The sequence below is a fragment of the Schistocerca cancellata genome, chromosome 8 (assembly GCF_023864275.1).
Source record: "Schistocerca cancellata isolate TAMUIC-IGC-003103 chromosome 8, iqSchCanc2.1, whole genome shotgun sequence".
Taxonomy (NCBI): Eukaryota; Metazoa; Arthropoda; class Insecta; order Orthoptera; family Acrididae; genus Schistocerca; species Schistocerca cancellata.
In genome coordinates, this window is record NC_064633.1 from 240,130,836 (window position 1) to 240,145,175 (window position 14,340).

Genomic DNA, 14,340 nt, shown 5'->3' on the forward strand with positions numbered 1-14,340 from the left:
TCAAGATTCAGTTCGCTCTTTGTGGCAAACTTAGCCTATAGCTGTTACTGCAAGTCGTCAAGTATATGGGAACTGCTGACATCTCCACTTTACAATGGGATTATAAATTGTCCTCCAGCTGTTATTAATTCTTCGCTCGTAGAGTCTGGTTTCTTCAACGTGCCATGTGCTAAGTTTAGGTGTTATTTTCCTCCATAATATTCCAAAACTTCACTTTTTCTTGAACGAAAGCAGAGGATGTTCCATACATCCACTAACAGCGTGACTGGACAAATTCTGTTCTTCCGCAATGGGCTACAAGTAGGTAAATATTGGCTTCATCCCTTCATCTATTTCTGTTGCAGGTAGGTACCCTAGTTGAGTGGCCTCAATACGGTAGTTTGTAGGGTTGGGAGAGAGCGCTTGACCTTGGGATATGGGGTATTTTTAATATTTTGGAAGGCGAATGGTGACTTTTAAGTAACCATAAAAATTCTAGTTCCGATCCACTAACCTGATTAATTGTGACTTTTAAATCATTTTCGTGTCAGAAAAGTACTTGACTACACAAGACCTGTGTTGAAACAAAGCCCCGGGAGTAGACAACATTCCATTAGAACTACTGACGGCCTTGTGAGAGCCAGTCCTGGCAAAACTCTACCATCTGGTGAGCAAAATGTATGAGACAGGCGAAATACCCTCAGACTTCAAGAAGAATATAATAATTCCAATCCCCAAGAAAGCAGGTGTTGACAGTTGTGAAAATTACCGAACTATCAGTTTAATAAGTCACGGCTGCAAAATACTGACGCGAATTCTTTACAGACGAATGGAAAAACTGGTAGAAGCCCACCTCGGGGAAGATCAGTTTGGATATATGGGAACACGTGAGGCAATACTGACTCCACGACTTATCTTAGAAGCTGGATTAAGAAAAGGCAAACCTACGTTTCTAGCATTTGTAGACTTAGAGAAAGCTTTCGACAATGTTGACTGGAATACTATCTTTCAGATTCTGAAGGTGGCATGGGTAAAATACACGGAGCGAAAGTCTATTTACAATTTATACAGAAACCAGATGGCAGTTATAAGAGTTCAAGGACATGAAAGGGAAGCAGTGGTTGGAAAGGGAGTGAGATAGGTTTGTAGCCTCTCCCCGATGTTATTCAATCTGTATATTGAGCAATCAGTGAAGGAAACAAAAGAAAAAGTCGGAGTAGGTATTAAAATCCATGGGGAAGAAATAAAAACTTTAAGGTTCGCCGGTGACCTTGTAATTCTGTCACAGACAGGAAAGGACTTGGAAGAGCAGTTGAACGGAATGGACAGTGTCTTGAAGGGAGGATTAAGATGAACATCAACAAAAGCAAAACGAGGATAATGGAATGTAGTCGAATTAAATCGGGTGATGCTGGGGGAATTAAATTAGGAAATGAGACACTTAAAGAGTAAAGGAGTGTTGCTATTTGGGGAGCAAAATAAATAATGATGGTCGAAGTAGAGAGGATATAAAATATAGACTGGCAGTGGCAAGGAAAGCTTTTCTGAAGAAGAGAAATTTGTTAACATCGAGTATAGATTTAAGTGTCAGGAAGTCGTTTCTGAAAGTATTTGTACGGAGTGTAGCCATGTATGGAAGTGAAACATGGACGATAAACAGTTTGGACAAGAAGAGAATAGAAGCTTTCGAAATGTGGTGCTACAGAAGAATGCTAAAGATTAGATGGGTAGATCACATAACTAATGAGATATTTAATAGGATTGGGGAGAAGAGGAGTTTGTGGCACAACTTGACTAGAAGAAGGGATCGGTTGGTAGGACACGTTCTGAGGCATCAAGGGATAACCAATTTAGTATTAGAGGGCAGCGTGGAGTGTAAAAATCGCAGAGGGAGACCAAGAGATGAATACACTAAGCAAATTCAGAAGGATGTAGGCTGCAGTACATACTGGGAGATGAAGAAGCTTGCACAGGATAGAGGAGCATGGAGAGCTGCATCAAACCAGTCGCAAGACCACAACAACAACAACACATATTCTTCTTTCCCTGAAAACTACGGATGCCTGTCTCCCAAACCCGCAACGCCACCGCTTCCGCTTCCGCTCTCGCCGCCGCCCCCTAACCTCATAAGTATGGGTGTCCTCCCCTTCTTTCTCTCAAATAGTTTAACTACGTTGAAATAGACTTCTGTAGCAAAATACCCGCCTGCAGCCACCAAGTCATTCAAGCTTTGAATTTAATCCACCTCTTGTTGCCAAGTTCATCACCAAGTCGTTTAGCTTGTTTTGGTATTGTAGATTGAAGCTGCAATGTCATTCCTTTCTTAACAAAATTTCGCTTGGCATACGGCAGTTTAAATTACTCGGTTAAAAAGTCATCAGGCTTTCCTTTTGCAAATAAGATGCACTGGTCTTTGAACTTCCGTTTTCCCTGCCACCGTCGTCACACACCTGTTGGTTCCTTAGGATACCGAATGCTAGTTGCTATAATTCCCCCATGAACGTACTCTTTGTAGCATAATTCAAGCATTGTCACTTTACTAATCCTTTTCAATAGCATGTGTAAGCAAATTCCTTGCTGCGTTTAACACTATTATCTATTAGTGTGCTCGGTCCTTTCTTTACCATAACAGATTCATGAATCATCACATTTTTTAAACTAATAAACGTGAATTCTAGGTATACGGACTCACTTTCAGCATCACAATATCACTAAAATATACCGAATGTAATCAATTACATTAATCCACGAACCTTATTATTTTATTTTGTGCCAATAGCTTTGAGTGTGATATGAAAATTAAAGAAAATTGTCTTATTGCTGATCATTAACGTCATTGTTTGGTAGATCATGTATGACACCTGTAAGCACTCTTATATGCGAAAAACAAAAAAACAAAAAACCAAAAAAAAGTATTCATGCAATCCCTAGTGACTGTGTTACTAGGTACTGACTGTAATCTGTGCGATGCTATATATGCTGTCCGTGCACGAAGTTCAGTTTCAGTGTACAGCACAACGTACAATATACTTCACTAAATAAACAGAAGGTGAAATGAAAGTGCTATAAACTCGGTATTTTTGCGATTCTGTACGAAATTTTAAAAATTATACTTTTCTGACGAACTGAAAAGCCACTGGTATTGGGTGTAGAAAAACAGTTGTAGCAATCAAATTTGTTGAGAATTTGGTGCACTGTTAAAAAGGAATCAGGCGCTGAAGCCCTAGGTGCTCACGAGTCTGAGTTTTATCGAGACAACTATAAAAAAGTTAGACATTTTCAAAATTTTTGGACGATAGGAACTTCAACCAACATAAATTTTGTTGACAAAACTTGATTTTCAATATTTTCCTGCTTAGTCTCATGAATTATTCACCTACCTTTCAAGGCTTCAAATCTGATATCGTATATTTAATTAAGTTTTTAGTTAACTTCTTACTTTTGAATTGAAATTAGATATGAAACCACAAGTTTCAATAAAACATAAATAGTAAAAATTATGATTCGTGTAAAGATGGTATTGATTGGTACACGGCTGGGCTCGGTGTAATGCTCGCTCATTGCATAGTTCGATCACTTTTTTTGCAAGGTTTGTAAAATTAATTAATGGCTGTTCGCAAGCTCGCTCGCAGGCTTATCAAACTCTCAATTTCTCCATAACAAATTATTTTTCTGAAATCTGAAACGAAGATATGAGAAATAATAAAGGGACTTCAGGAATCCCGTTTAGCCTCACCATATTTTCGGAGAGACGTTTGTTATTCAATCTTCCGTCATACAATTAAAAAAATGTTAGCACAATCTCCTGTTAACAAGTTTTGAAATAGAAAAAGAGGCAGTTGCGTTAAAACACTGTAGGACGGCAGAGAAAGACATGGGATATAAACTAGAACAGAACTGGACTCAATCCCTGACGCATATGATTATGATGACATATGGTAATTTCATTCTATGTAATTAAGAAAGTTACCATTTTTCGATAGGCCGTTGTCTCGACTTTGATAGCAGCCTTTCGTTACTGGATTTCGTCGACGTCTACGTAACAATAAGCTACCCTCAATCAGCTACAGAGTACCTAATTAAAAATGTAGAAGTGAATTTAATTAATTCAAATCGTTCCATCACACATATAGCTTAGTGTTCGTCGTTTAGCTTTTATGTTGTCTTCTGATACTTCTTTGTGGTGAAGTTTAGTAGCTATTTTCTTGTTATTACCTTAAACTTTTCTTTTAGCCCAGTATTGCTTAATTTTCCTGCTCAGCTCTATCTTGCATTCTTCGGTGCACTTCTTGGTCTTACTGTGGTTGTCTTTTGTTTGAAATATTAGAAATGGTCTGTTTTGTACAATTAAGTGGTAGTCACATCTGTTGTTTATTATATCTTGCCTATTAAAAAATTCTGCAACACCTCTCCCTATTGCATAAAATGTTCTCAGATTTCCAGCTGCATCAAGTGAATTACACGAGCTTTCGATGAATCACGCTTTGCGCATTGTCAAGTGATATGACTGCTATTGTGTTCCTGGTACGCCCTTACATACACTAACTGCCGGCTGGTGCCTGCAGGATCGCCATGTATAGGATAACGCTGGATCGGCATTCGATGTGCCCGTTTTGACCGTACTGTCGCTGGATCTCAAGTCGCACTGATCTGCAGGCCAACTTCTCTATTTAGGGTGTTTTCGGTGATTTTTATTTCGATGGCTTCTTCAAGTACATGGGCCTAGGTGTGTAAGGTTTAGTCAAATTCTACTCGGTGGCCGTTTTCTAAATCGTGCTTAACTAAAGCGTTTTTCTCGAAGTAGCATAGGCGATGCTAATTCTTTTGCTCCTTCCTGTGCTGCAGAGCCCAGGTGTTGTGAGACGTGCTGTTTCTTTAACTGGTCTCAGTAATTATCGGGTTTTTGTCAGAGGCATGAAGATCCATTTGATCTTGTGTCATCTCAACAGCTGCTTATCTTCCCCGATACGTAGTCAGAGAAAGGCAAAAAAACTAGTTTCTTTTCGTGATTCTCGTTGTTGTCTCATTCAGGTTCTTGCTTGAAGTAACTTTGTTTACTTGATGAGCGTTACAGGCATTGTTGCTCAATACCTTGGCTCAGCCCGTGGGGCAGGTTATCAGCATCTGATACCATTTTTACATGAAGCACCAATGTTTGCAACACAATGCGCCTCTGCATTGGGTGATAATAAAATTTCACGAAAATCCTATCGCGGCTCGCACTAGCAACGTCTCGTACTGTGTAATTAAAGAAGCCGTCGAAATAAAAATCGCCGATAGCACCCAAAATAGAGACCGTGGTCTGCAGCTCAGGGCGGTGTCTGATCCAGAAATCGCGCGGTCAAAACGGGCGCATCGAGGTGATGCTGCGAACACCAGTGACGTCAAAGCCGTCATCTGGAGCATGTAAGGGTGTACCAGCAGCCACCTGACAGTCATATCGAGGATTGCTTTGCCGAAACATCGTGCAATTTTAATCACTTGGTGCTACTGGAAACCCAAGAACCATTTTCTCAGTTTTAAAGCCACGAGTCTCTTCATTGTTATATCTTTCTCTGTTGGTTTGGTCCACAAGGATCCAGTGACTTTACGTTGTCGGCTACTTTTAAGATATTGTAGGATAGTAATGGTTGTCCATTCTCCACAGATGGCCGTAGAAAGCTAAAGGTCTTCTTTTGATGGCATCGGTGACCATTTTTTTTTCTAGGTGCCCATGGAGTTCACAATTAGGTTTCTATCTTCGTCTCCCGTCTGATAGGATCCCAGGTAGCACTATCTTTCGAAGGTGTTTTCTTTATTCTAATTCTAGGATTTTTGGTGAAGTCTTCCGGGATAAGGAGACGCACTATCCTGCATAGAAGATGGGTCTGACTACTGCGATATTCTGTCTTAGCTCGATATTCATTGGTAGATGTTTTTTGGTATATATCACAGTAAGCCCTGTTGATTTGCACCAGTGGTCTATGGGTAGCGTCATTGATTAATAATCAAAATGTCCTCAATCCCGGGTTCGGATCCCACCATGGATTTATTTTGATTAATAATCAGCATTGGCGGCCAAAGACTTCTGGTATTAGGAGTCACCCTCGTTCAGCCAACGGCCTTGTCAAAAAGGGCGAAGGAGGGGACAGAGGTTCAGGGCACTCCCTTGCCCGAGGGGCGGGAAACTGCCCCTAAAGGCGGAAGAATCTACAGTTGTCAACGGCATGAGGATGCCGAAGGCAATGGAAACCACTGCATTAAAGACACGTAACGTGTACCGACAGGAGATGTGGTCTGTAATTGAAGAAGTGTCATGATGATCTCTCCACTGGCAAATGATTCCGGAAAAATCCACCATTCGGATCTCCGGGAGGGGAGTGCCAAGGGAACGGGGGGGGGGGGGGAGGGATCGGGGGTGACCGTGAGAAAAAGGTTGAATAATCAGCGAAAGGATAATGTTCTGCGAATCGGGGCGTGAAATGGCAAAAGCTTAAACGCAGTAGGGAAACTAGAAAATCTGAAATGGGAAATGGAAGGGCTCAATCTAGTTATAGTAGGGGTCAGTGAAGGGAAATGGCAAGAAGACAGGATTTCTGGTCATATGACTATAGAGTAATATCAACAGCAGCAGAAAGTGGGATAACGGTAGTAGGAGTAGGAGGATAGAGCAGAGAGTGTGTTATTATAGACAGTTCGGTGACAGGGTTGTTCTTATCAGATTCGACATCAAACCAACACCGACAACGATAGTTCAGGTATATATGCCGACATCGCAAGCTGAAGATGAAGAGGTAGAGAAAATATATGAGGATATTGAAAGGGTAATACAGAACGTAAAGGGAGACCAAAGTCTAATAATTATGGAAGGCTGGAATGCAACTGTAGGGGAAGTAGTAGAAGAAATTTTAAGGGAGAATATGGGCTTGGGACAAGGAATGAGAGAGGAGAGAGAATAACTGAGCTTTGTAACAAGTTTCAGCTAGTAATAGCGAATACTCTGTTCAAGAATCACCAGAGGTAGAGGCATACTTGGAAAAGGCCCGGTGATACGGAAAGATTTCAGTTAGATTACAAATACATCAAGGTCAGACAGAGATTCCGAAATCAGATACTGGATTGTAAGGCTTACCCAGGAACAGATGCAGAGTTAGGTCACAATTTAGTAGTGATGAAGAGAAGACTGAAGTTTAAGATATCAATCAGGAAGAATCAATACGGAAAGAAGTGGGATACGGAAGTACTAAGGAATGACGAGTCACGCTTGACGTTCTCTAAGGCTTTAGATGCAGCAATGAGGAACAGCTGAGTAGGCAGTAGAGCTGAAATCGTGGCGGGCCGCATCAAACCAGTCAGAAGACTGATGACCGCCCCCCCTCCCCAAAAAAAACCCTGTCTAGTTTGAATATTCGTTTAATTGAGATCTACCAATTTACTGAGATCCATTCCCCAAGGTAACTGACGCTCTTAGTCCCTTGATTGCATCTAGGAACACTTTTATATTGGCAATGAATTTAATTTTTCTGACGTTATTCAATAGACCTGTTTTCACTGCTGTGAAAGGCCGTGCATAGCAGATCCTTGCCTGTCATTTGCCAGTAAGGGCAGGTCATCAGCAAGAGCTAGGAATTGGATCCTCATGGCTGACTCAGCTGGTAGAAATCTGGTCCGTTTATAACACGACCGGCAGTGATGCTACAGTCGACGTTAAAGCTCAATCTCTCCACTCCAAGAAGTTAATGATGTATTCACTTTTGCTGGCAGCTTCTAGGAAACTAACATTAACGGGTTAGACTCATAACAGATATTAGCGAATCACGGATTGCACAGACTGTTACCGAAATTATAACTCATTTCAAGTGATTTAACCATATTCACTTTGAGTAACATTCCGCGTGCCACCATGCGACATTAATCGTTTCAAACTGAAAGCTTAAGATCGTCACAAGGTGGCGTGGATAATTGTACTGAAGCTGCTATTCTAAAGCCGCTCGTTTGACGCGAGCGCCTTTAGCAAGCGCATTCGACCACTGACGACTCACACACACGTTGAGTATTGAGCTGAGACTCAGCAGTACCTCGAGTGCACCCAAAGCAACAGCAGTGACTATATCAGAACGTACTGCCAGCGGGCGATGGTTACTCTAAAACGCTGCACGAGCTAAACCAGAGGAAGAGTTCACACAGAATAACGCTGCTGGCAGATAGACAGTTGGCAGGGTACGTCCGGGGAGGGCAGTAGTGCTGGGGGGAAATGACGAGCGCTCGACGGGAAGTCCCATTCTAAATCGAAGAATACAAAGTACATGTTTGTAATATATATTAAGTGGAACCCTCGATGCCCACACTTGCGTGATGACCATTAAAAAATATCTACTGTCACCTCTGCTTTCATTAGTATCTACAAATAATTCCACTAAAAATGCAACAAAGACAGGGATTTAATTTCGCCAGGTTTGTTAGCCATTTGTAATTTAAAGAGCAACATTTTGAGTAGCGAATTTTGAGTACAACCTGCATTTCTCTTTCTTACATATTAAAATTTGCTTCTTTTAGCGAAACACAGTGCATTTTACACAATGTCAGCTTACTAACATGTTGTGCAGTAATTTATTGATTTTATTAAGTGAGGAACATAGGAAGAGTAAGGTGAATAGCTTACAAAAGGACCGTCCTCAGTATAAAAATAAACGCGTAATGACTTCATTTACGTTGTTCCAAAACCCACACCATCTCTCATTTCACCAGCAATCGATGGCCCTTAAAGATTAAATTCTTTTATCGAAGAAGTCTGTGGTTAATGTAATAACATGTTAGATAATGAAGTTTTGCGTGACCACGCGGCAAAATATTCTCCTCTTTGCATACTATCACTTGTCAAAACCTCATTTCGATCTCACAAATCGTTTTTGAAATATGGGGATTGTTGTAGATATTTCATTCTGGTTTTAACTCTGAAATTCGCGATCGCGAATGAGTGTGCTGCATTAAATTAAGTTTCTCAAGATTGGCGACAGTTACCGGTCTCCAACCAACACTGACGAAAAATACAATCTGTTAGCTAAATTTCATATGCAGCAATATTTTATGTAATATGCACCAAATGCAAAAACATAGCGAGTCCTATTTTTCCTTGCAAACCTTTTGCGTAGTGTCATAGGTTAAGCGTAAATATTACAAAAACTATGACTATTAACGAAATGATGGACACATCATGAAACTGACATACAAAGTTAAAAGCAATACGAACATGATTTTTTTAAAGAATAGCTTCTGTAAGATCGCATGAGAATGACTACAAGGCATGCGTCTCGATTCTGTCATCTCAACGTACCGCAGACCAACCGAAAGCTGGAAAACTATTTCGGCCTCACCTTCTGAACAAAGGAATGAACTCGCCTAGCACTTCAGACGAAAATTGTTCACTGCGTCCTAGTCTCATAATACTGGAAAGGGAGTGGCTCTATTCATGTATTCGAACAGCTTATTTGTTGCTGTATTGATGCATGAACTTGAGGTCTTGTTTTTGTTCAGTGAAGCACCACGATGCTCTGAAACATGCTTGATGTTCCCTTAACTCATTGTCTTACTGTCTTGTTCCGTTTCGTTCCAGAATGTTGGAAAATATTTTATAACTGCAAGGAGCAATATTTCACTCCAGTTACCGGAGTCTGTTTCCTTCCATTTTAGGATTAAGTACCCCAGTCGGTAAAAACAGAAACCTTTTAGGATGACTTTGTTAATCATTTTTCGGTCCATATGTCCGACTGTTGAGAATCCATTTTCGTAGGAATAGGTAGACGCAATAAGTTGAAATTTATGCTACATACTAAAATCTACCGTCTGTTGGTGCTGTACAAAAATAAAGCTTCTAAATCAATGCAATCAATAACTATGCCCATTTATGACATATATTTTCATACTCCCTAATTATCTCATCAAAAACTGCTGGGTACTACACGTTGACCTAAAATATTTGACAAAAAGCCGGGTATCACAGTGTAAGTAAATGAAAAATTTCGAAAATGTTTTTGTGATGATATCAAGCGAAAAAAATTGTTTTTTTATTTGTTAAGCGCCCTAATAATTAAAACATTCTCGAAAGTCTTGGAATTACCGGGATCGATATTTCCGTGGAATCGACATCGATAACAGACGTAAACCCCGACAGTCTCGATTCCCAGGATGCCTGAACTATCTACACACATAACTTAGTTAGTATAGAACCCTAAATGCGAGAGACATAGTCGCACTTGGCCAATTTTTTGAGAATTTGCTGGATAGCAGCTGAGGTACAGCCATCTGCGAATTTCTCACTACACTTTACGTCCATTGTTACTGTGAGCTTATGCCACTATGTCTGTTTTCTCCACCTTGTTTCCACATTTCTGCCACTGTCCATACTTGTACAGAAACTTTGTTCTTGTTTGTGAGGGTATTTACCATCTCTTTGACTTTCTTGTATGTCAGAGGAAGAATGTGCTCGGTGTTGGAATTGGTGGATTCTCTAACAACTCTGTTTTATATTCAAAGTATCTTGCACTCTTTATATACTTCATTAAAGACTTTCATATATGTACTTTATATAATGACAAGGCTGCTTGGTTTATATTTTTTAATTTACCAGGATGATATCGAGTGTATGTTCATCATCAGCAGTTATTTAGAAAATTTATAAAAATAATACATAATCAAAGCTATATGCATTTTCAAACATATAGAAAATACGCCTGTAGTCTTTTAATTGCATATGCAAATAAAATATGATTAATAGAATTCCGTTTTTAAAATTTATATTCGCATTTTTACTATTTTGCGAATTCACTGTTGTAGGTAAGAAATTGAATTTAAACTTGCAATTATATATCTGTTGGGGTAAAACGTAACTGTTTCTGCTGTTGTTATTATCGTCTGTAAGACTGATTACAAACTCTTTAATTTTGTCTATATGATCCTCTTACAAAAAGTATATCTGATAAACAGGTTAATCTAAGAATAAATTCACCCATCTTCTCGATGATGTACACACATATTTAGGCCCACTGACCACTGATTCAATTTCTTCATCCTTTTATATTATAATATATGACCACGCATTGGCAATGTAGATCGATTTGTGTGCCTCTGATGCTTTAAAGTTCTATTTGCCTCTCACTTAATTCCATAGCCACTGTGAATGTTAATATTCCATATCCATGTAGCCTTCTGATTTTCCCATAATTAGCAGTGATCTAAGATCATTTCATATTTAACGAATACGCAATAAAAAATAAAGACTGCCCAAAATATAATATGGATTAATAACATAGATACAGGAAATTCAGGAGCTGCACAAATCATATTACCGAATAGTGTACGAAGTTTTCTCGATAGTGCTATTATATAAGCGAAATGTATATTAATATAGTTATATTTTGGGACTTGCAAAATTTGGCTACTTAAGCAAATAAACCTATTCCTTGTCTCTGACTGGTTAACTATTAAGAATTACTCGAATGTACTTCATTACCATGAATGCAATAGTGGTGTCCATAGTCAATTGAAGAAATGTTTGTAAATCTGTGTAAGTTTTACAAAAGGTGAATTACTGACGAATTAGTAGAAAAAGTGATTTACAAAACCTTCAGTTGGCAAGTTTTAAATGGGTAATATAAGTAACTGGTATGGAAAGCTTCAGTATTTGCCCTTGAATATTAATTATTTTTGTTGGCTTTTATTGCCTTGTAAATATGAAATAATTTTATACTCTAAGTTACGAGCTTCGAAACAAACAAGTATATAATATAAATTCGTCACAACATCGTAATATCCATTGCACAAAATGAAGTACATAAAAGAATTACCTAACTCTCGTAATTATTGTAACATGTCATTTAACAACAACATCAATTTACGGATTAATTTAAATGACTTTTTATCAAAAGATTACGCTATGTACTCAGTGAAACTAACAACTACAACATTCAAATATTGTGTGCAGTGTGCCTTAAGTACCAGGATGAACAATTTCACAGAGAAAACAGAGACTAATGTAGGAGATACAACACAGCCAGTATCATATAAAAGTAACATGAAGACACTAATAAATGTAACCAATGAACTGTATAAAATTTCTAAGTGTTGCCTTTGTACATAAGAAAGATATATAATAACAGATTCAGCAAAAATTTTTGCATGAAGGCTAGGAATATTTATGTCTTACATAGTAATATGAAGCTTACAGATATAAGAATAAAAAAAAATTAATGAGGAAAGAAAAGAAGTCAATCATGTTATTGGTGGAGCACAAGAGATGGACAGATGTGTTTCTTTAAAAATGATAGCTCCAATTACGTTCAGATTTGCAAACACCAATATCTCACACATTCTGTTATGTGCTCCAATAAGAATGGGGAGCGATGGGGATGGAAAAATTTGGAATATACAAACATTCACTTGTGTGCAGAATTAAAGAAAAAACCGCTGTTTCCCCATCCTTGTCTAAATCTCGATATAACCACACAAACTGTCTACCAGATGTCCGTACAATCGCGTTCTGCATGGAAGATGGCATTCCAGTCAACGGATAACCAAGACAACAATGACGTCAGGACTCCTATGAAAGGAGGTAGTTTTTGCTGGGTAGCTCCACACCCACAATCTCTGTGTACACAGGCACAGACGATACAGTATGGCACAGAGAGTATACTTACCTGACTCTCTGCGGTTGAGGGCCATAGGGAGAATGGAAGCAGAGCAATAGCAAACTGATTTGGTTCAAATGGCTCTAAGCAGTCTGGGACTTAACATCTGCGGTCATCAGTCCGCTACACTTAGAACTACTTAAATCTGACTAACCTAAGGACATCACACACACCCATGCCCGAGGCAAAATTCGAACCTGCGACCATAGCAGCAGCGCGGTTCCGGACTGAAGCGCCTAGAACCGCTCTGCCATAGCAGCCGGCCAACTGATTTGGCCCAGTGGCTTAATATGAATCGTTCTGTTGTTTCTCGGATTTGGCGACAGTTCATAAAGACCGAAACTATATTCTGACGACCAGAGCAGGGCCGATCACGTGTGTCAGTCAGGATGGGTGCGTGGAGCAGGCGCCTGTTGCACATGCACATACGTGGCAACACTGTTGGTATACCCATGGTTCATCTGGACGGTCAGTTGCTCAACAGTTGCACCTCTGTTCACACATACATATTTCCGCACCATAGTTAACCCATGTCATCTATGGCCCATGGTGGACCACAGTTGCCGCTGTGCTGGTTTTGGACAGCGTCCTTTTGCCATGCATGATATACCTTAACCACAGTGGGACGTGAACAGTTTATAGACTTAGCCGTTTCGGAAACGCTTGCAACCTTGCCCTGAAGGCCATTTATCATGCCCGCCTGGTCTTTGGTTGATAATGGCTTTCTTTCCACATTACGGCAACGATTGCACTGTTTTCCGCCTCCCCCGACACGCTTTATAGACCCTAGTGCTGCCATTTGCCTTCTAGGAATCGTTATTGCACGTTGATGTCGAGCATATGCAGTTGTCTCAATAGTGTGACTGAACCTTGTACTTTCAAAGAAAAGACAGGAATGATTGTATGTAAGTAACTAGGCAATGTCACGTTGTAACTATTCAAGTGATAAAGCTTACAACAAGCTTGTTATTATACCTGCGCGTCCATTTTGAAGACGCAGGTGGTGGCAGAAGTAATGTCTATAATATGTCTCTCTCCTTTCAGCGATTACCTTGGGGATTTCGGAGTCAACTAAACTGGATTGCCAACGAATACCCAGGATATCAAATCATGATAACAGAGAACGGCCTCTACAATAACGGAGGAAGGAACGACACTGATCGCATCGCATACTTTCATGTAAGTAGAAATTGCTACAGTAATACAGCAGCCAGTTTCGTCTTCAGAAATTCATTCCTCTACCTATAATATGCTGCATTATTTCTAGGCATACCTTGGAGCTGTACTGGAGGCGATACACATTGACGGTGTTCCGATTATCGGATACACAGCTTATGGTCTCATGGACAACCTGGAATTTAACATGGGATTCTCGTGAGTAATTACAATATTTTTATGTGCTAAAAGAAAGAACATAGACTATACGTGGTCTGTGAGTAGGGTCTGGGTTTAGTAATCTAAACGTTTTCGTGCCCTGGTTAAAAACTCGCCATTGCTTCAGTATTGATTAATGATCAGCGTTGGTGGCTGAAGCTTTCCGGCATAAGAAGCCATCCTCATTCAGCGCACTGCCTTATCAAAAAGGGTGGAACAGCGGACAGAGGTTCAGAGCACTCTCTTATTCTTGGGGTGGGAAACTGCCCCTAAAGGCGGAAAAATCATCAAGGGTCAACGGTATGAGGATGCAGAGGACAATGGA

General features: G+C 39.8%; 1 protein-coding gene across 1 annotated transcript in view; it reads left to right on the forward strand.

Moving 5' to 3' along the window:
- The window catches only part of LOC126094866 (myrosinase 1-like), a 62,421-nt gene that overhangs the window by 30,134 nt on the left and 17,947 nt on the right, over positions 1 to 14,340 (forward strand). Inside the window, exons 9-10 of the mRNA XM_049909498.1 lie at positions 13,686 to 13,820; positions 13,909 to 14,015. Of these exons, the coding sequence (XP_049765455.1) occupies positions 13,686 to 13,820; positions 13,909 to 14,015 (242 nt within the window). The remainder of the gene's footprint in view (positions 1 to 13,685; positions 13,821 to 13,908; positions 14,016 to 14,340) is intronic.